General features: G+C 42.4%; 1 protein-coding gene across 1 annotated transcript in view; it reads right to left on the reverse strand.

Annotated features, from left to right (window-relative positions):
• The window catches only part of GALNT10 (polypeptide N-acetylgalactosaminyltransferase 10), a 125638-nt gene that overhangs the window by 56961 nt on the left and 46267 nt on the right, over window positions 1-22410 (reverse strand). The window contains exons 2-4 of the mRNA XM_054036860.1: window positions 14965-15067; window positions 13385-13523; window positions 7965-8131 (exon numbers count right to left, since the gene is read on the reverse strand). Of these exons, the coding sequence (XP_053892835.1) occupies window positions 7965-8131; window positions 13385-13523; window positions 14965-15067 (409 nt within the window). The remainder of the gene's footprint in view (window positions 1-7964; window positions 8132-13384; window positions 13524-14964; window positions 15068-22410) is intronic.

The raw sequence follows: 22410 nt of genomic DNA on the forward strand, positions 1-22410 counted from the left end.
GATGTATAAAATTATTTCAACACTGAGCAGCAGCCACTGATTTCACTTCTATGGAGTTACGTAGTGAAGTAAGTAGGATTATCAGAGGCTGTTCTGAACCACCTGTGTTACATAAACAATTTTTTTCTGCATATAATTTTTTTTTAAAAGGCCGCTTATTCAGTGATCCAGCTCTTTAAATTATGTTCAGCAATTACATTTCAGCCTTGTGGCAGACAAAGATTCAACTAATTGAATAATGTAAAAATTTCCAATGGCATGAAAGGTGAACGGAAAAACCCCACCATGTTTTTCATCAAAGAAAGGGCTGACAAATCCAATGCTGTTTCATTCCAGACAGAAAAATGTAAATGCTGGCAATTATTGAAACATTTTGCTTTCATAGGTTGACTTTCCCTTTGATGACTGATCACTTCTGATTCAAGATGACTGTGGCAATGAGAATTATGGACTGCCACAAGCATAGGTTCTGGGGCTGGAGCACCCACAGGAAAAAAAAAAAAAAAGATCTGTGGATCAGTGCATCCTCCTCACCCTCAGTGCCTCCCACCCCCTGCAGACCAGCTGTTCAGCAGCATGCAGGAGGTGCTGGGGGGAAGGAGCGGGGGCAGAAAGAAGTAGGGGGAGGGGGTGGAATGGGGCAGGAAGAGGTGGGGTGGGGGATGGGTGGAGTGGGGGGTGGGGCCTGGGGCACAGCGGGGGTTGAGCACCTCCCCCCCAAGATCTGAGTAAGTCAGCACCTATGGCCACAAGCATATTGTTTGACTAGGTGTAATCTTCCAAGATGTTCCAACTCACTAACTCTCTGAAGTTTCTTACCTGTAAATGGCATTTTTCTGCTATTCAAATCTAGTCTCTAGTTGGAGGAGGTTTTGCTTATAATCCAACGTGAACAAGGAGAGCAACTAATGGAACAGTAGAATTTGACTGCCAGCATAAGAAGATAGCCTTCTGCAACTGGGAGACAATTTCATACCAGCTATGTACGACGGTTGGCAGAATCAGCATGAGAGGGAGATGTGGTCAGACTGGGCTGCCCCACCTGACTACAAAAGGAATGCTGGTCTCTTCGCCTTCTCTGGTGTTGCACTGAGGCTGTTGTCATTTGAACTGGAGGCTAATTCAGCCCCTGGCCCATCCCAGGATTTGAGGGAATGTAGAAGGTCATAGTTTTCACTGCCCTTCCCCTGCCTTTGGTCTTGTGCTGAGCGGCGCTTGGCTGGGCCTGTTGTTCAAGTCTGGACAAGCGTGGGGAAGGGGACATTCAGTTTTCTAAGCCAAGATAAATAATATCCATAGAGAAGCCACTCACTTGGACATATGATTTTTGCCTACAGGCACTACAGGTACCAAAATCACCACACACAGTGGAGACTAAGTTCATTAGTTTAAAGTTCTTAATACTCATGAAAGAGTCGGTCTTGACAGCACTCAAAACTAAAGTCCCATTTAAAAACCATTTTAACAGGCAACAGCAGCACAAACGACTCACCTGTTGCCCTCTCCAGATGTGCTGACCCTGGCCTGGAAAGACAATATACCACCTGCAGGAGTGAGGTGGCAGTGAGAATGCCACTCCCATTCCACTTTTGAACTTGGACCTATCAAGAATACAGATGCAATCGTGAGGGCAATTCATACAGCATGGATGCCTGAAGACCATCAATTCAATTCACACAGACCAAACAGCAAATGGATCATGACTTTTGGTCTCTTGCAGCCGGAGTCAGATTCAAACTGATCTAGAGGGGAGTGGCTCCCACACCTTTACTGACTGCCCTCAAACCATCCAGTGCCCCAATCAACTTTAAAAAAAAAAAAAAAGCTCATGACTAGCAGAAAACGAGCGATGTTTCGAATTGACCTGCACCTCAACTTCTCCCCCCATAGGCTATTCGGACAAATATACCCATTTACCAGTCAACAGCACTATGATAAAGTAATCAAAAAGCATGCAAATTCTACATTTGACAGTCCCCAGGAGAGGAGTGATATAAACGAAAATAAGTAATAATGTTTTAGTTTTCTTAGGGCCATTCTGATAACAAGGGATATAATTAGTGCCCTACCAAGAAGGATACAAAAGAGCTTAAATAATTTTACTCAGATCATTAGAATTAATCAATGAAATTAAACACAAAGCCATAAATCCCCAAAGAACTGCCATAGCTAAGTATTTATTTATGATCAGGAATTGTGAAGTCATAATCCACGCTTATGGCATTTCGATTTCTGCTTACACATAAGGATTGATGGTGCAGTGGAACTCACATGACCTGACGGTTTCATCTTATTACATTCTAAACCCAACACCAAATTTTTACTGAAGCATATGCTCCTTGGCAGGTTAGTTCCCATGTTTCAAATTTTTTCTGAAGTGTTTGATGCAGCCAATGGGAGGAAGTTACATTTTTCTATAAGTCAAAACCATAAGCAATTCTTGCTAAAAGTCAATGTTTATATTGCAAGCATGGACAAGAACTAGACTCCAACTAGATTTGAGAGTAAAGAGTAGGAGGGACGTGAGACTTTGGTGATCTTATCAGGAAGACTGCTTAGATGCTAGAAACTAGCTATTAGAAGGTGGAAGCAGCCCCACAATATAGTAATGTCTCAGTTACAGTCATGGTCAGCGGCAGATGCTAGAAGCTGAGCAAAATAAGAACTATAATTACTACTTTGGCATCCCTTTATAAGGTATGAGACAATGGTCTAGTGAAGAAGAAAGTGCCATGAAATGGCTCTCAGGCTAGAGAAGGGACATGTGCCAGCAAGAACAATTGCTTAAGCGTGACATGCTCTACAGCTCATGGCAAACAGGGTCCCCTGTCTACAGCTCAAAACTCATGTAAAATGTTTAGGGTACTTTAAGAAAGTGCCACATTGACCATTTAGACCAGGGTCAGGCAAACTTTTTGCCCCGAGGGCCACATCGGGTTTTGGAAATTGTATGGAGGGCCGGTTAGGGGAGGCTGTGGCCTGGCCCCGCCCCCTATCCGACCCCCCCTGCTTCTTGCCCCGATGGCTCCCCCCTGGACTCCTACCCCATCCGCCCCCCTGTCCCCTGACAGCCCCCAGAACCCCCACCCCTGACAGCCCCCCGCAACCCCATCCAACCCCTCCTCTCCTTCCTGACTGCCCCCCACCAGGACCCCCACCCCCATTCAACCCCTGTTCCCCACCCTCTGACCGCCCCAACCCCTATACACACCCCCACCCCCCGACCACCACCCCAAACTCCCCTGCCCTCTATCCAACCCCCCCCTGCTCCCTGCCCCCTTACCACGCTGCCTGGAGCACCGGTGGCTTGCAACACTACAGCCGCGCCGCCCAGAGCACCAGGACAGGCAGCCGCGCCACCCGACTGGAGCCAGCCGCACAGCACAGAGACTGGATCAGGCCGCAGCTCTGCAGCTGTGCTGCCCCAGGAGCTCACAGCCCCCCTGCCCAGAGCATTGCGCCGGCGGTGGAGCAAACTGAGGCTGCGGGGGAGGGGGAACGGCAGGGGGCTAGACTCCCAGGCCAGGAGCTCAGGGGCTGGGCAGGAGTGGCCCGCGGGCTGTAGTTTGCCCACTTCTGATTTAGACAGCTAGCCTTTTCTGCAGTAACTTTGCTCTCTTGCTAGTTATTGGCTACCATATGCTTTATAAGAATATATTTTGATCTGATCTATCTACTACAGGCATGGGAAAGAAGCAGGATGAAAAGACAGTGCCCTGTGTTTGTATAAGAAGGAGGTACTGTAATGAGTAATAAATTAAACATTTCAAAAATCCTGCTTAGTAAGGCCTTTGCTGAAGCATATTAAAATGCACTGTAGTCAGGATAACCTTTTTAGGTTGAAAAATGTTTACTGCTATAGGTCACAGAATTGTCTCCCTCCTTAAATTATGAAATAAATAGCTCTTTGTTGACACTTCCAGATAATGATTCACTAGTCTAAGGGCTTTACTAATGCAAAAAACAAACAAACAAAAAAAAAACAGTTGCCTTTAACGGTGTGCTCTGGAGCAAAATTTGGCAGTCACCAAGCCCCCTCCCCCCCATTTTCCCCCTATATTTCTTCAATTTCTTATCTACTTTCACCGGCTCACTGGTGACTTCCCATCCCACTTCTCAGTACTAGAAATTCCCAGTCTCTATTTCTGAAGCTGAACACAGATTAAAAGGGGAAGATGGATTTAACACCTGGCAGGAAAACACCTGTCTGCTGTAACCAAGTTACCACATCAATTATGGTAGTCACAAATGGAATCCTTTACAGTAACATTTTCAGGTTGAAATACAAAGGTTCACTACCTATGAAGAGACTGAGTAAACAGTGTTAAAGTAAGCCAAAAATGTGAGTGATAGGAAAAGAAGACAGTCTCACTGCTTGCAGTATTCTGTAGACAACTTCTGTTAAAATGAAGGTATGGATAAGACTGCAGCACATACATGGAAATCCTCAGGGACTTTCCCAGCTCAAGCTAAGTTCAAGCTCACTGTGGTTCAGTGCTAAGCACACAGAACCTCACACTATGTCTGACAAACAGGCTTGCTAGGGTTGCCCAGCTTTTCGGAAGTATATCACTAAAAAAAATTATATTCAAAAGATCTGGCAGGGCTGTTTAGACACTCCTCTAAACCTTCCTTGCTTTGAAGTGCAAGCAGAACACATTTGATATTTTACTACCTTGATCATACTTGGATTGGGGTGATCTGTTGGCAAAATCCTCTTAAGCCAACCCTAAAAATATACTTTATTATTGCAGGCTGTGGTGAGAAAGGGTCAAAGTGGTACTTTTTAGTAGGTTTGTGCATCTTGCAGGACTAGAAAGAGATGCAGAATTGGTGCTCCGTTGCAGACCTGCTGTATGATCTTGGGCAAGTCACTTTCCATACCACCTTTTCACCTTGTGCCTGCCTGGCTTATTTAGACTGTAAGCTCTTTGGGGCAGGGGCTGTCAGTCACTCTTTGCACAGCACCAGCACATTGGGATCCTGATCTCAGCTGGAGCATCTAATTATAAACAAAATTCAGGAGAGGTGAACTGGGAGAGATTTATGGAGCTCATGCCAGGACCACCAAGTGGAGAGAGAAGCTTAGTTCCACGTATCCTTGGCTCAAGGCACTACCATTAGTTCCTTGACTTCTATAGTTCTAAGTTCACTCATGTTTTAGAAAGATAGAAAAAAAATTAAAGACTGTTCTGTATTTAAGTGTCCACTGGTTTGGTTGTATTTTTGGCACAGCCAAGTGAGCTATTGTAACTGGACATACGACAAGGTCTTCAATTCTTGTCCATCTTAACATTGGTATAAGCATGTGGCCCGACCAGTGTTCTATTGGATCCAAGCCCAGGGAAGCTATGTAGCCTTCTAAGTGCAATGTTTAAAGACAAAGCTCCATTGGAGGGAGAGAGACGCACATTATGCAGCTGTTAACTTTGCAAGAATTCTCAGCCCTAGAGCCAAGCATTTTGAACAAGTCTTTTAAATTACATTCCCCACACCCCTCAAAAACCCAGGGCTTTCAGAGTGGCTGACTTTCAAGTGAAGATCACACATTTAAGGATTTGCTGCTGCCGCTGCCTCCTCAAGACTTTGAAAAAGTCTATTTAGGGACAGAGAGGGATTTGCAAATTACTTCAGTGTGGTGAAGAAAGAATACCAGTCACCGGAAAAAACAGCTGGGATCAGCAGGGAATGCCACTGTGCAGAAAAGGAGAATAAACAGAGGAATGAAACTTAAAAAAATTACTTCTGGGCAGAAACAATCCCCATCCACAAGGATTAAGTAGGGTGTGGAAAGTGAAACTTTTATTTATGTAATGCAGATCTGGTTACAGCATGAGAGTCGATCCAATCACCTGATTTCACTTTTCTGCTTCTAATCTTTTATGCCAAGACGAAGAAAAGAGGGCTTGCTGAAAATGTATTTTCTTCTGACAGTCTCAAAATACTTTAAACACCGATGCCATATATCTATAGCCTAATGAGCTTTTCAAAGTACCACGCTTTGCCTGCAAGCTAGTGAAAGTTACACTTCAGGAGAAGTGCCGTAGCTGTAGGGCCGCACTTAGCATTTCAAAGTCAATATGGGTCAGAGCACCACTGATTGGTGTTCGAGTTCATGGTTTTATTGGAGCTTCAGAATCAGTCATAGCAGCTGTTTCTCACCCTCAAGATTTCTACTTGGAAACGCATCTCATAATAGCACTCTCATGGAGAGAGCCCTGTGTTCCTTGTGTAATTCCAGATGGAAGGATCTTGTTAAAGAAAACACCTTGCAGCATGAAGTAATTACCTTCTTGTTCTTTGATAATTAAAATGGAAAAAACCTTAAGAATTGCTAGACCAGACTGATGATCCCATAAGGTCAGTATTCCATCTCAGATTTTGGCTAATGTTGGATGCTTCAGAGAAGGTACAAACCCCATGTGAGACTTCAAATTGCAACAACATAAAAGAGGTTAGCGGAATTATTTCTTCTGGCTAATGGTCATTTTATGCCATGACGCGTGAGGGTTACTAGCCCTCACTTTATCCTAAGGAGTTAAATCACTGTTTAATTTAATATAGCATTGCATAGGGTGGTCCAAACAGATCCAAAGGAACAAATTCTTTTGGCAATTTAAGGCCATTCCCTTTTTGTGTAAAACACTGATGCCACTTTGTGTTGGGCTCATCTCCAGCTTCTGCCCTTATTAGCCTACAGACATGAACACAGATGACTGCACACACAACAACTATACTGTTGAATTCTTGCTGTGCAGCACAATTTCTGCTGCAGAATCAACAGAGCAATGTGGCAAATACAGGAGGGAGACTTAATATTGTTTATGGGTTATACCTAATCTATCACTATAAGGATTTTCAGGTACATCAGTATGAATTGACATCAGGATGTAAATGGACAGTGTGATTCTCCGTTGCTTGGTATTTTTTGTGCCTGGAGAAGGGGAGAGAGAAATGGAGAGTATTTCTTCACTCAATGCAGTCAAGCTGTGGAACTTCTTGGCAGGGGATGTTGTGAAGGCCAAAACTATAACATGGTTCAAAAAAGAACTAGCTAAGTTCCTGCAGGATAGGTCCATCAATGGCTATGAGCCAGAATGGGCAGGGATGCAACACAATGCTCTGAGTGTCCCTAGCCTCTGTTTGTCAGAAGCTGGGAATGGATGAGACAATGGATCACTTGATTGCCTATTCTGTTCATTCTCTGAGGCACCTCACATTGGCCACTGTCGGAAGACAGGATACTGGGGTAGCTGGACCACTGGTCTGACCCAACATGGCCATTCTTATGAGAGTAAAACTAAGACTACATGCCACTGTGCCTTAGTTTATTTGTCTGTAAAATGGGGATAATGATACTGACCTCCTTTGTAAAACACTGAGATCTACTGGTGAAAAGTGAAATATGAGAGCTGGGTATTATGAAGGTTATGGATTTTCCAAATTTATTTTTACTGCTGGAAAGCTAAAAATGTTAAACCATGAAGTCTCTAGGATGAAAACAATTCATCAAGATTAATTTTAATATTTTCCTTAATACAGAATTATTATTTTCTGTATGAAGGAAGAAAATCCTGTTTAAAAAAAATATCACTTTTGATTTGTTAAGAAACCAAAATAGGAAGTGTTTAAGAACCCAAATCATTAACTCAATACTCAGTTTTGCTGATGAATACATTGAGAGCACTTACTTTCCTTATTTACCACCGAGACTAATCACAGTGTTGTGAAAATCGCTGTCGTCACCAATACCTAAAGTAATGCAAGTGCTGCAGGAAATGTAGCTTCTTGCTCTGTTGAAGGCCTTATTGAGACATCAACTGACTGTTACCGGAGACACCAAAATCCTAAAGCTGGCTCTTGGCAGATAACAATAATCTGCTCTTCTTTACTATACTTTTGTGCATTTTGTCAGGTAGTTTATGTAGCTATAGGTAGAGATGCTACATAGGAAGTCACTGTACCTCTGTCACTAAAGTCATCCACCAGCACAATTTCTGCGATCAGCTCAGGAGGGGAGCGATTTAGGATGCTGTGCACTGTCCGGAGGAGAGATGACCATCCTTCATTGTGGAATGGGATTATCACACTGGTGTTTGGGAGCTTCTCCAGGTACAGCTTGTTATTGCAGCTAAATAGGGATAAAACAAGTTATAAACATACCAAGAAAACAGACACATTAAACACTATAACGTCTATATCCGTTACCTTCCAAGTAACTCTCAATTAATTCTCAAAGACTTGTGAAGCAGCTACCTACATACATTAAAAACAGCTTTCTGATATATATCCATAAGCTACATGTTCACTAGCCAGCAATGAGTTAATGAATTAATATAACACAGATTAAAAATACTATTTCCATACTGTCATGTTACAAGTATCGAAAGTGGCATTAAAGAGTGATGGAGAACATTTTTAAGATACAGAAGTCATTTAGTGCTTTCCATCACCTGTCAAGGTTGCCTTTAGAAGCAGTTCTCTTTACAGCTCAAAAGTGCAGAAGTCTATTGACAGCTTTCTGGTAGTTCTGCTTTTATTCCCATTCCCCAACAACCTCCAGGAGAGGGATTTCTCTGAAAGTATTATTTCAAAGGGTGAGAGGCTTAGTTCTGCTCTGTCATTATAAATACAATGATCTAGCTTATTTTAGTTTCCAAGTGTGAGACAGAGGCTTAAACAAGATCAGCCAATAACTATGTTCTTTTAATATTCATCCAGCTAAAACTGAAGTATTTCAGCTGGATGAGGTTTTACCTAGATAGTTTCCTTAAGATTTTGAAAAAGTAACATCTATTTACTTGGGCTAGTTGTGCCCGAGAGCCCCTATCCTGCAAACTCATCTGCCATTCTGAGGATACCTATTTCTATACCAATAAAGGAAATGCTTAGACTGGAAAAAACTGGTTACACACATGTTTCCATGAAGGTGGCCATATATTCTCCAAACTCATCCACCCGCAGTACTTATTATCCAGAAAATAAAAACAAGCATCCTTGATCTGTGGGTGGACAAGCAACCAAATATTGCACATCTTTCTCTTGCAGCTTTGACTCTCGAGAAGGGAGGTGCTATTTCTAACAGCACTTCTGGGGACGGCATCAGCATATTTGCCTTTACAGCCTTTGTTAAGGCAGACTCATTTGCAGCAACTCATGGTACAAAATGGTAGCGCTCAAAGTGTCACCTTTCTCACAAAGGCACACAGCAAAGAATGTTCAAAACCTACTGGAACGTCAGCATCATCTCACAGGGACTCACATACGGTTTTGTTGTAGACAGCGACAGCAGACATGCCAGCCTTGTGCTGAAACTTTATGGGATGCTTAAGAAAAAAGTTAGGGAGGAATTAGGGAGATTGCTTGGATCTCTTCCTTTCCCCACCTTCTCTCCACCGCACAGAAACGAGGACCTCTGCCCCACCCTCTCCCCATGTATGGTCAAGGAGAGGGTCTTGGCTCCCCCCTATTTCATCCCAAACCCCACCCCCCGAAACAGGGAGAAAAGGAGGACTGGCTCTAGGACAGCTGCCCTCCTATGCCCCTAAGGCCTGGACCTCCGTCCTAGGATGATCCTCCTCTTCTTCTCCATCCTCAGTTGCATTCCCTCTTTACTCCTCTGATGCTGCTGCCTCCTCCTGTAGCTTCTCCTCTCTCATAGACTGTGCAGTGAGGGTTGAATAGGAGGCAAGCCACTGCGAGAGTTGGCGGGTTTTGGGGTGCTGGATTCACCAGCCAAGTCACAGGCAGCATGTTGCATTCTGTTCCATGTGGACCCGGCTGGTATTTAGAGTGCACTAGCAGGGTCCACACAGGGCAGTCAGCATGCAGCCTGTGACTTGGGCGGTGAATCCAGCAGTGCTCCAACCCATTCAAAATCACCCGGCTTGCCTCCTGTCAGATCCTTACTATGCAGTCTGATCATCTACCACAGGGGCAGTGGAGAAGAATGCCACGCACCTCCACCACCCGGTTGGCCGCAGCGCTATTTGATGGGTTCATTGGACCAGAGTGGTGGTGAGACACACACACACACACACACACACACACACACACACACTAAAATGTGTGCTTGCAAAATTAACACATTGAAGCCTAAATTAGAAATTTTGTAATTACAAGCACAACCTGGGTGGATTATGGAAAATTAGGGACGGCTGGCATCTCTGCAATCGCAATGTAACAAAAATTCAGGGATTCACGGATCATTCTTATCTGTTGTATAATCCATTGTCTTCATATGATTTAACAACATTGACAGTGGCAAGCAATCACTACACAGCACAGTATGGAAGGTTTGCGTTTACTTCAGTCACTGTGAAAGCTTGTGAAACTCATGCTCAAGTCTAGTACAAATCTTCTATTGCGACAGTTCATTGAAGATAACTCACTAACTACTATTGTACAAGATTTATTCAGTGATTGCAATTTTATGATCAAGAATAAATTCCATGACATTAGGAAAACATCTGTTGCCCATTTTTCCCCCACTGTTAAATCTGTTAGTTATTGGGGGGAGGAAAAAGCAAAGACTGCATATCAGTTACCTCTTTTTTTTTTTTTTTTTTAAATAAGACCTTTGCTGACAATGCAGACACAGACTACAAATAGTTTATTTGAAAACATTAGTGGCTCAGCTTCATTAAAAACTCTTCCTGATCCTCTCCAGCTACACTTGAACTGAGTCAACACAAAAGTACTATTCTGTTTACTACTAGCAGCCCCCAACAGCTGGCAAAGCGCAGATGAAGGCACAGGCCTGGTCCACACTAACCCCCCACTTTGAACTAAGATACGCAACTTCAGCTACGTGAATAACGTAGCTGAAGTCGAAGTACCTTAGTTCGAACTTACCGCGGGTCCAGACGCGGCAGGCAGGCTCCCCCGTCGACTCCGCGTACTCCTTTCGCGGAGCAGGAGTACCGGCGTCAACGGCGAGCACTTCCGGGATCGATTTATCATGTCTAGACAAGATGGGATAAATCGATCCCAGAAGATCGATTGCTTACCTACCCACAGATACTATGGGACGTTACAGGTGAGACAGAATAAGGCTATTTAATGTGAAAGGTTATAAATAGGGAGGTGCTGGGGATAATCAGTGTCATATTTAACCGCTATCACTGTTAGGTTTACAAACAAAGTTTATTCTCTCCTGGTATTATTTCTACAATTGCTTTAAAAGCCCTCTTACATTAGCACAATATAGCACAATGGCTTATTCAAATACTCTTTGCAGAACACAAGGAAAGTGAGCTTTCTGCTTCTATAGCTATACTTTACAGGTGCTCAAGGTGATCCAGCACTCTTTACCAGAGCTTCTACGTTTAACAGGCCAACACAAGCTGTATCTAGTGAGAATCTTAAATCTATAACCTTCTGCCTGGGGCATATTCCTGAATAGAAAACCAATTTCAGCTCCTATTCCAGGAATTAATGGAGTGGTATTAATTCAGAGTATTCTACAACATGTTCAGTTCTTTGGAAAATGCTCTTATAGAGTTCATCTTACCCAAACTTCATTATAAATTGCCCTCATCACTTCACTATGAAACACTAAATACTCCATTTCCAAATACATCTTTTTAAGGAGGGGAGAATGCACACCAGAAACTTTCGGTCATTAGTGCCTTCATTTCAAGTCTCCTTTATATATAACCCTGTTCATTTCTCTAGCTAATCCTAGCATCAATTATATCCAATACCGTTTATCCTCTTGTTGAGACTCACATAATTGCAACTTGCTATGGTAAGGGAAATTTAACTCAAGAAAACCAGCTGCATTGGTTTCATTAGTCACAGCTTAAATTGTTGGTGACCCAGACATTTCACTTATTAATTTTAAGTGGGGACCAGGGTCTGAAGTTAGACATTTTACAAAAGTCAAAGTAGCTGACTTCTGATTGCTAATTCTGCAACTTAGTGAAACATTAGGGAACATGAGTCAATACATTGATTCCTCAGGTTAAGGGAAACTGGTACCAGCTAAAGCTCAAATTCTCAAAGCCCAAAACAATCCAAATAAATGCAGTTTAGCAGAGTTAAAGTTACCTGAAGCTCAGTTATGTTCCTAATGAGATAAAGTTGAGACAGAAAAAGGAAAGATTTTTTTTAAAAATAAGTCCTAGCTTCTAATTTGTTTGCAAGACTTCTAGATGAAATTACTGCCGTCAAGTTTGAAAAAGCTTTCCATGGAAGAAATTGGCACTCGAGTATTTAAAAAGATAAGTTCATAAAGTGACTAAGAACCATATACCCCCCATAATCAAAAGCACTCTGTGGCATTGTTTAGGAAAGGCTTAAATTTTCAAGCTTTTTATGACTGCATGAACATGAAGGATTTTCTCCTTAGCAATTATCCAAAAACTAAGTAAAATTTAATGCTACTCCACAGGAAAGAAATCTTAACTAGCTGAATTCAAGAGTCAAAAGTAGTTTCTGACTGGAGCTACTTTGTGGCCATGCTTATAATCCCTAGAACGAGAAGTTTATTATAAAGCCCTGAGTATCTGAGAAAATTCACTGCATAGACCATTCACATTAGTCAATCTTTTTGGAGGTTTCAGAGTAGCAGCCGTGTTAGTCTGTATCCACAAAAAGAACAGGAGTACTTGTGGCACCTTAGAGACTAACAAATTTATTAGAGCATAAGCTTTCGTGGACTACAGCCCACTTCTTCGGATGCATATAGAGTGGAATAAATATTGAGGAGATATATATACACACATACAGAGAGCATAAACAGGTTGTTTTTCCCTCCTAGATGTTTCAAGATTGTGAAACTTAGATTGTGTCAGACTTCCAAAAGGAATTAATGGCTCATGGAACTGTCTCACTTCCAGCTAGTCACTTATGCAAAACTAGCCCAGGTAATTAGTGACAAAGTCATTACCATCGGATGGCTCTCTGGTGCAGTTGTCAAGTGGGCTGGACATTTAAATCCCATTTCCAGTCGAGAGAGCACCATAAAAACTTCACTTTAATTGTTCTATGGTTGTGGCCATTTCAGTACACAAGAATTTAATCAGCACGAAAAGTGATCTATGAGGCAGGAGGTAGCCACCTCCCCGAAAGGGTTGAGGCTCACTGGCAAAGCCTTCGTTGCTTCCCCATGCAGCATTTATTTTCCAGCTAAATGTAGGTTTTCAGGCAGTGCTCCTCGGGTGCACACACAAGAATACGAGTTTATTTTTACTCCAGTTAGTGTACACGGTGCTGTGAGGACACCTGAGTCAACAGGCCCCCAGCTTTGGAAGCCTCACATTCGAAGGCTAGCCTGCAACAGTAGATAAAAATGAAATACAGAAATAGAAGAATTTCAAGTGGGAATAGCAAATTAGGGCATCTACACATTCAATAACACAAATACCAAGTGTATACTCACTTTGGGTGCCTGATATCTGGAAGGGAGCGATTAAGAGAAATTTTATCGCTCACAAAGATATTAAAACCATTTTCCCTGTATGCTTGGTCCACTTGCTCTGCATCAGTCATCGGGTAAGGTTTTCCCTGCTCTCCATTTCCTATGGATAGATACAAAATAAACCTGTATCATTATGGCGAATCACAGCCTAAGTGGCCAGAGACTGACCCAAAAGCCGTCATCTTTTCTGTGAAAATTCTTCCTTCAACAACACTGTTTGTACATAGTCTGATATTCGGAGTTCTAAGAAATTCTCAGCACTGGGTTAACTTCATCAGCAAGACACGAGAAGTCATTCTTCCGCTCTACCCTGCTCTGGTTAGGCCTCAGCTGGAGTATTGTGTCCAGTTCTGGGCACTGCATTTCAAGAAAGATGTGGCGAAATTGGAGAGGTCCAGAGAAGAGCAACAAGAATGATGAAAGGTCTAGAGAACATGACCTATGAAGGAAGGCTGAAGGAATTGGGTTTGTTTAGTTTGGACAAAAGAAGACAGAGGGGACATGATAGCAGTTTTCAGGTATCTAAAAGGGTTTCATAAGGAGGTGGAAGAAAACTTGTTCATCTTAGCCTCGAAGGATAGAACAAGAAGCAATGGGCTTAAACTGCAGCAAGGGAGGTTTAGGTTGGACATTAGGAAAAAGTTCCTAACTGTCAGGGTGGTTAAACATTGGAATAAATTGCCTAGGGAGGTTGTGGAATCTCCATCTCTGGAGATATTTAAAAGTAAGTTAGATAAATGTCTATCAGGGATAGTCTAGTAGACAGTATTTGGTCCTGCCATGAGGGCAGGGGACTGGACTCGATGACCTCTCGAGGTCCCTTCCAGTCCTAGAGTCTATGAAACTTATTTTAATGGGTACTGTATATTTTGCTAGAAACACACCACTCAGGTGTGCAAATATGAAACATTAAGCTCTTCACTCTGAAGCCAGAATTAAAGGAATAGAGACTGGTAGGACCAAAGCTGGATCCATTAGGTTTCTTTTGGTTTAAAGATGTGAGGGCATGTACATGGTATAAACATTTCTCATCTCAGCCTCCCCACTCATCCCAAAGCAGACACTGACATTTTAAAGGGAAACCTTGGAAAATTTTTGTTAAGGTGAACAAGGCAGCCTCAACTTTACATTTCCACATGTTTGTGAGTGCCCTTCACCATCGTAACCCTTTTGTATTAGAATTTAAGCATTCTGAATTGTGTCTCAAACTAGGGAAACAGAACAGATTCCTCTAGAATGACAGCGCTTGTAGATTTTACAAAACAAATGTTTCTACTTTCATGGGTCCGCAATATTTGTCAGAACTGTAAAGGCATCTATAATTTTTTAAACAGCACCCACTCTCGAAGTGCCAATATGCTGCCACCATCTTCCTACTCAAGAGACTGGCAAAAATGTTTCCTTCCCTGTACGGAGGCAGCTGATGTTGAGCAGTGTTAAGAACATACGAACATGCTGTTCCCCCACCTTCAGTCTGCTGAATAAGGGACCACACCATTTTATGATCCACATTAGATACATTTATAAGTGATCTTACATACCTATACGCTCCAAGTCCCTCCTTATAGCTTCTTTATCATGCCAGTCCTTTTTCCTTTGTCCATCATCAAAGTAAACGTCTTTCCTTTGCCTCACATGCGAGCCCTTTTAATACATACAAGATTAGAGCCATTACACCTTTGAAACACATTTACCCATCCATATCAGAGAGAAAAGCCAATCCCCCCTTTCCTTGCCCAAACCAGAACTTGCAGAAATGGCAGCTTTTATTTGCAGCTATGTCCAGCAGAAGATTTTGCTTTCCCCAAAACATTGTTCTATAATTATCGCCAAACAGGTTTTTTTTTTTTAGTTTGTGTTATCACGTATTGCAGTATAGGACCATACTTAATGTGTGCAATATCTGTTAGTAAGGACACCTTTAAAGTCCATTAAAAACTCATTTTCTCATTAAAAGTTTACTGGCCTTATTTCCTATTTTATAATGGGCGACATATTTCAGAATCATTACTAATCAGCATACACCTCAGAGTTACAAACTGACCAGTGAACCACACACCTTATTTGGAACTGAAAGAACACAATCAGGTAGCAGCAAAGACCAATAAATACATAAATAAATAAATAAAATTAAAAAGCAAATAAAGTACATGTGTTAAATGTAAACTACTAAAAAAAATAAATAAAGGGAAAGCAGCATTTTCCCTCTGCATAATAAAGTTTCAAACCTGCGTTAAGTCAATGTTCAGTTGTAAACTTTTGAAAGAACAACCATAACATTTTGTTCAGACTTCAGTGGTAGTCGTGTTAGTCTGTATCAGCAAAAAAACAAAAAACACAAGGAGTTCTTGTGGCACCTTAGAGACTAACAAATGTATTTGGGCATAAGCTTTCGTGGGCTAAAACCCACTTCATCAGATGTATGAAGTAAAAGATACAGGAGCAGGTATAAATACATGAAAGGATGTAGGTTGCTTTACCAAGTGTTAAGTCAGTCTAACGAGATAAATCAATTAACAGCTGGATACCAAGGGAGGAGAAATAACTTTTGAAGTGATAAGAGAGTGGCCCATTACAGACAGTTGACAAGAAGGTGTGAGTAACAGTAGGGAGAAATTAGTATTGGGGAAATTAAGTTTAGGTTTTGTAATGATCCAACCACTCCCAGTCTTTATTCAGGCCTAATCTGATGGTATCTAGTTTGCAAATTAATTCCAGTTCTGCAGCTTCATGTTGGAGTCTGTTTCTGAAGTTTTTTTTGTTGAAGAATTGCCACTTTGAGGTCTGTTATTGAATGACCAGAGAGATTGAAGTGTTCTCCTACTGGTTTTTGAATGTTATGATTCCTGATGTCAGATTTGCGTCCATTTATTCTTTTGTGTAACGACTGTCCGGTTTGGCCAATGTACATGACAGTGGGGCATTGCTGGCACAAGATGGCATATATCACATTGCTAGATGTGCAGGTGAATGAGCCCCGGATGGTGTGGCTGATGTGGTTAGGTCCTATGATGGTGTCCCTTGAATAGTTATGTGGACCGAGTTGGCACCGGGGTTTGTAGCAAGGTTTGGTTCCTGGGTTGGTGTTTTTGTTGTGTGGTGTGTAGTTGCTGTAATGGGCCACTCTCTTACCACTTCAAAAATCATTTTGTTCAGAGTTACAACCACCTCCTTTCTCGAGGTGTTCGTAACTGAGGTTCTACCATACTATCATATTGGAATAAAATTGGAATACTCCCCTTAATAGCAAGTTTTCACATGAAGCGTGACCCCTATTATCTAGCCTTTTCACTGTAGCTTTCAAGTTTCAGGAACAATCAAGGCATTTTTCTGGGGTGGGGTGTATAAAGGGCAGGGTGATATCTGTACAAGACATAGAAATTGTGGTATGCAGGGCCAGAAACTTAATGAGTCTCACCCCAGGTTTCTCGACTGAATTTGGGGGACTAAATAAAATCTGAAAAGTTAGAGAAAAAGTTGTCTGCCAATCATTCTCCATGATGTGATATACACCAATGTGTATAAATGGGTACATTACTAGTAGAAATCACATCATAGAATCAGTTGTTTAACAAACATCAAATAGTATCTAGAAAATCCTGGCTTTTCAAAATTCCTCTTGTACTGAATGGTGAATTCCATAATAGAGTATTAGGCATTCCAGTAAAAAATAAAAGGTACACTTTTCTATGTAGGAGAAATTTTAGAGTATAGATTGTATGTATGGGGATATATACATATTTGCGTATACGGAGAGTAACAGGGTGAAAAGAATCAGGGGGTAGCCGTGTTAGTCTGTATCTACAAAAACAACAAGGAGTCTGGTGGCACCTTAAAGACTAACAGATTTATTTGGGCATAAGCTTTCGTGAGTAAAAACCTCACTTCTTCGGATGCATAGCTATGCATCCGAAGAAGTGAGGTTTTTACTCACGAAAGCTTATGCCCAAATAAATCTGTTAGTCTTTAAGGTGCTACCAGACTCCTAGGGTGAAAAGAGGTCATTTTGATGGCATCTTTTCAATAGAACGCAGATAGATTTCCTTTGTTCAACAGCAGAGAAGTGACAGAGCTTACAGTAAAAAGAACAGGAGTACTTGTGGCACCTTAGAGACTAACAAATTTATTAGAGCATAAGCTTTCGTGGGCTACAGCCCACTTCTTCGGATCCACTTTTTGCGGATACAGACTAACACGACTGCTACTCTGAAACAGAGCTTAGAGTCTGTAAAGTAAGACACAAAAAAGATGCCTTTAGATTAAAATACTTGCAGCAGAAATATAGTGAGACTATTAAGCATAAGCACTTCCAAATCATAAGCCTAGAGTTGTTCTCTCTCAAGTAATGCCCCTTCCCCTAAAGTGCAAACCCCCCTCCTATCATTCTATTATTCCATTATAAATGAGTCTGCTGGATTTTTTCCTAAACCTACTCCACGTTACATGTCACAATAAGAAATTTACCAACACAAGCAAACACTTTGGTCCTCTTTCCACACTTCACAGACTGATACAGCTTTGGAGACTTAAGGAATCACAAAATAAAAGCATGGCTGGAGCTAGTGCTTTGGATGTCAGAATATTAGTAACGTTAACAGCTTCATTACTTCCTCTATACCTGTTGATATCCAGGAAGTGAAAGGACCTCCCCCCAGCCTAAGGGGAGGATCCACAGGTCTGTGATATCAAATAAATACGGGGGACAACTAATGAAAAAAACAGGAACGGGAGTGAGGTCATAGGGCTAAATGGAGGGAACCTGATGGTTACTTCCTCTACACAGCAGGTAGATACAGCATTCTACTGGGGCAGTTATCAAAAGACATTCTGGACAAAAAAAAAATAAATCCTTGGCCCAGCATTTTGCACAATCTGATAACAAGCCTGTTTGGAGTCCCGTAACAGAGGCTCTTCATCTGTTTAAACAATTAAAATTTATGAACTCATTTTTATGCCTTGATTTGTCTTGGGAAAATTCTGTTCTTCAGAGCATTTCATTCTTCTCTTTTTACCCCAATAAATATTCATAATTGAATGGGCACCAAAGTATTGTACTGCAATCCTGCAACTACTGAACATGCATCCTAATACTGCGAACTAAGCCTTACTTACTCTATCCAACTAATAAAATATAAAATCGACCAATCTAATATTTTTAGGACACCCAGACATGTCACTTGCAGTTCAAAATGATGTCATGAGACTAAATCCTAATTTAATCTCACTAACAGCTGCCATTGTAACACTTACCATATCTAATTGTTCTGCTGCACTAGTCTCATCTATAGTTACCCATTCGTTTCCATGTGTTATATTATAAACAATCGAGCCTTTCAGTCTAGGATCACAAAATGACATACAATCAATCTTCACAGCAGCCTGGTAAAATCAGGATTATACCTATTTTGCAGATGGGCACACTGAAGCATAGCTGAGACTTCCCCATCTTAGAGAGAAAGGTCCTAGTTATGTGTGCTGACTACTAAACCCCATTTAATCCCCTTGAATAAAAATGTTTGCAGGGTAATATATTGAATTTTTCACCTCTTGCTGTTAGCAATTTTAGCTTTACTCTCATGGTTCATGATGTCATGGAAAGCAAGCTGATGGGGGTTCAAAGAAAAGCAACAGAGTCGAATGTCTGTGGTCGATTTATGAGCAAAGATTAAGAGACTTACGTGTGGACAAGGAGGCGGAGAAGTGAGACATTCTCTGAAAATATTTATAGTGTGCAAACAGTAAAAAAAAAAGAAAGGAATTATTTAGAATGGCACACAGCAGTATAACTACATCTCAGGATGTAATTAAGAAAAGTAAAAACCTTGACAAAGGAGTGCTGGTTAGGCTGTTAAGGGGAAGCAGAAGAATTATTGTTTGGGACATTTAAAATTAAAGAAACAGAATAGTAAGGAAAACTTCTTGTGGAGTAAATTCTGTATCAGCAGGGAGATGGACCAGGTGAACTTTTCCATCTACCTTATGATTCTATAATTATTGCAGCCTATCTTGTCCATTTTTTTGGATACCTTCCCACCACCAGAGGTGATGGATCACCTTCTACTTTAAATATTGCTTATTGGAGAAAATGGCCTTTTCTCCCTCCCACCAATAAATATCCCTTTATCAGCCACTGATCTCTGTCCAAATGCAGAGATTGCTAACATATTTTCAGATATACAGTAACTCCTCACTTAAAGTCGTCCCAGTTAACATTGTTTCGTTGCTGATCAATTAGGGAACATGCTCGTTTAAAGTTGCGCAATGCTCCCTTCTAACATCTTTGGCAGCCGCCTGCTTTGTCCACTGCTTGCAGGAAGAGCAGCCCGTTGCAGCTGGCTGGTGGGGGCTTGTAACCAGGGTGGACCGGCAGCCCCCCATCAGCTCCCCACTCCCCTAAGTTCCCTGTGCTGCAGCCGCCCAGCAGGCTATCAATTGCCGGGCAGTTCAGCTGTCTCTCCTCCCACTGCCCTGTGCTACTCCTGCCCTCTGCCTTGGAGCTGCTCCCAGAGACTCCTGCTTGCTGTGCGGGGGGTGGGGGGAAGGGGCGCGCTAATGTCAGGGTGTCCCCCTCCGCCCTGCTCCTGCACCCTGCTTACCCCTTCTCCATATAGAGCAGGGAGGGGACACAGAGGGAGAGAGACAGAGAGAGCCTGGGGCAGCAGCTGCTGTCTCAACTTCCTGATCCACTTAAAAAGACAATGTACTTAAGAGTGGGTCAGCTTACTTAAAGGGGCAGTGTGCATCTCTCCCACACACAAGGTGTGTGTCTGTCTCTGTCTGCTATGCTGTCTCCCCTCCCTGGTGTTTGTGCTGCCTTGTGTGAGAGGCTACATTAACAACGTATTAACCCTTGAGGGCTCAGCCAAGTGCTAGTTCATCATTTAGCAGCAAGGCATTCCCTAGGAAATATCCCTCCCTCTCCCACCCTCTAACTTCACCACCTCAACCAAGCTTCACAACCATCATAGCTGTGAACAGTATTAAATTGTTTGTTTAAAACGTACACTGTGTGTATATCTATATAATATATAGTTTTTTGTCTGGTGAAAAAAAATTTCCCTGGAACCTAACCCCCTCATTTACATTAATTCTTATGGGGAAATTGGATTTGCTTAACATCGTTTCGCTTAAAGTTGCCTTTTTCAGGAACAGAGCTACAACGTTAAGTGAGGAGTTACTGTTCATTTCATTTAATTAAAATCCTGGAAAACTTATCTTCCAGATATTGTGACACTTCCCTTCAGTTCATTTGACCCACGACTATGATAAAATTTAATACTGAGTAATGAGCTGTAGCTCAGACATGTGTGATAGCTTGGTCGTTCTGAATAAAGGTCATTCTACAGGGACAAACCTTTTGTGTTCTTTACCAACAAGTGGCAGATAACATGAGGTGAAGACAAGGAAGAGAGGCCAGTGATGATGCAGGAGCAAGAAAAATTGGGGTAGCTGAGTTATTTCTGGCACAGCAATCTGAATGACTAAGCACAGCATGACTAAGCACCCTTTGCTGTTCCGCCACAATAGGCAAAACAGTTGATCTTGTTTACCGTATTTACTTCCAATTTTCCAGACAATATGCCACCAATATCAAACATCTCTCCAAAGTTCTCTTCAAAATGCACTATTCTATATTACAGGATTTATATTCTCTTGGCATACTGTTAAAAAAAGGCCAGTTCTGCTCACTAGCCTCTCCCTATTTATCAGGGTGTTGCCTGCTCAATCCAAGTCATGGAAATGGTTGGCAAAATAGGAAAGTTTCCTTGCCAGGTGAGGTAGTTTTCTTTCTTTCTAAACACTGCTATGCATGTGAACATGAGTAAGGCTCCGCGTTTGTCAGGGAGGTCACTGATTCCGTGACTTCTGCAGCAGCCCGTGCGGCCCCTGGGCCGGTCACACGTGCAGCTTGCTGGGGCAGCTTTGCCCCCACACCCTAGCAGCAGGAGTTGGGGTGTGGGGAAGCTCAGGGATGAGGATTGAGGTGCAGGGCGGTGCTTACCGGGGGGGGGCTCCCCAGAAGAGTGACAGGAACCCCGCACCCTCAGCTCCTAGCTCCATGTGCTGCCTCCGTAGCGCCCATTGGCCGTGGTTCCCTGCCAATGGGAGTGGCAGAACCGGGGCTTGGGGCAGAGCCCCAAGGCAGCACGTGTCGCTAGGAGGTTGCCGCTTCCCAGAAGCCGGATAGGGAGTCTGCCCCAGTCCCGCCAATCCCCCCCCCCCCCACACACACACACAGTGGCACCCCACCAAAGCATCCACAGCACCCCTCCGGGCCGCGTCCCCCCTGAGCCATTCCCTCTCCCACCCAAGTTTTAGACAGGGGTATATAGTAAAAGTCATGGACAAGTCATGGGCTGTGAATTCTTGTGTACTGCCCTTGACCTGTCCATGACTGACTAAAAATACCCGTGACTAAAACGTAGCCTCAAACATGAGTACTGCACTGGGTACTACAGCAACTTGCCGAACACAAACCACCTTGTGTCAGTAACCTCTCTGGCCTCCTGTTTAGAAAACTCTGGACGTACGCAGCCCAGCAGAGAACCATGCTACTTGACCCATTTTATTGTTTGCTGTGACTGGATACTTGTTACAGAAGCATCACTGAAAGTCAATCTAGAAATTTTATCTAATCTCATGTTTATAATTTAACAAACTAGGATCAGACTTCGACATACAACTAGAGTCCAGTCAGTTTCACACCAGCACTGCCAAAAGAGGGAGAGAGGACAGCGTGGGGCTACTTGTCATCCACCCCTCTCTCCAGTCCCCCTACTTGTTTCTTCCACCTAGCATCAATGCACGGTAAAACTATGACATTAGAGAGGATTCACACAAGCAAAACGGGCAAATGTTAACCTGCTTTGGACACACACACCTCTTTATAAAAGCTATGGTAAATCTCAAATGCAAGGGCTGATATAAAATGATCATAACAGCATATGCTACATTTTAGATCTTCTTGGTCTCAGAGATGCAGAAAT

The sequence above is a fragment of the Malaclemys terrapin genome, chromosome 8, assembly GCF_027887155.1.
Source record: "Malaclemys terrapin pileata isolate rMalTer1 chromosome 8, rMalTer1.hap1, whole genome shotgun sequence".
NCBI lineage: Eukaryota > Metazoa > Chordata > Testudines > Emydidae > Malaclemys > Malaclemys terrapin.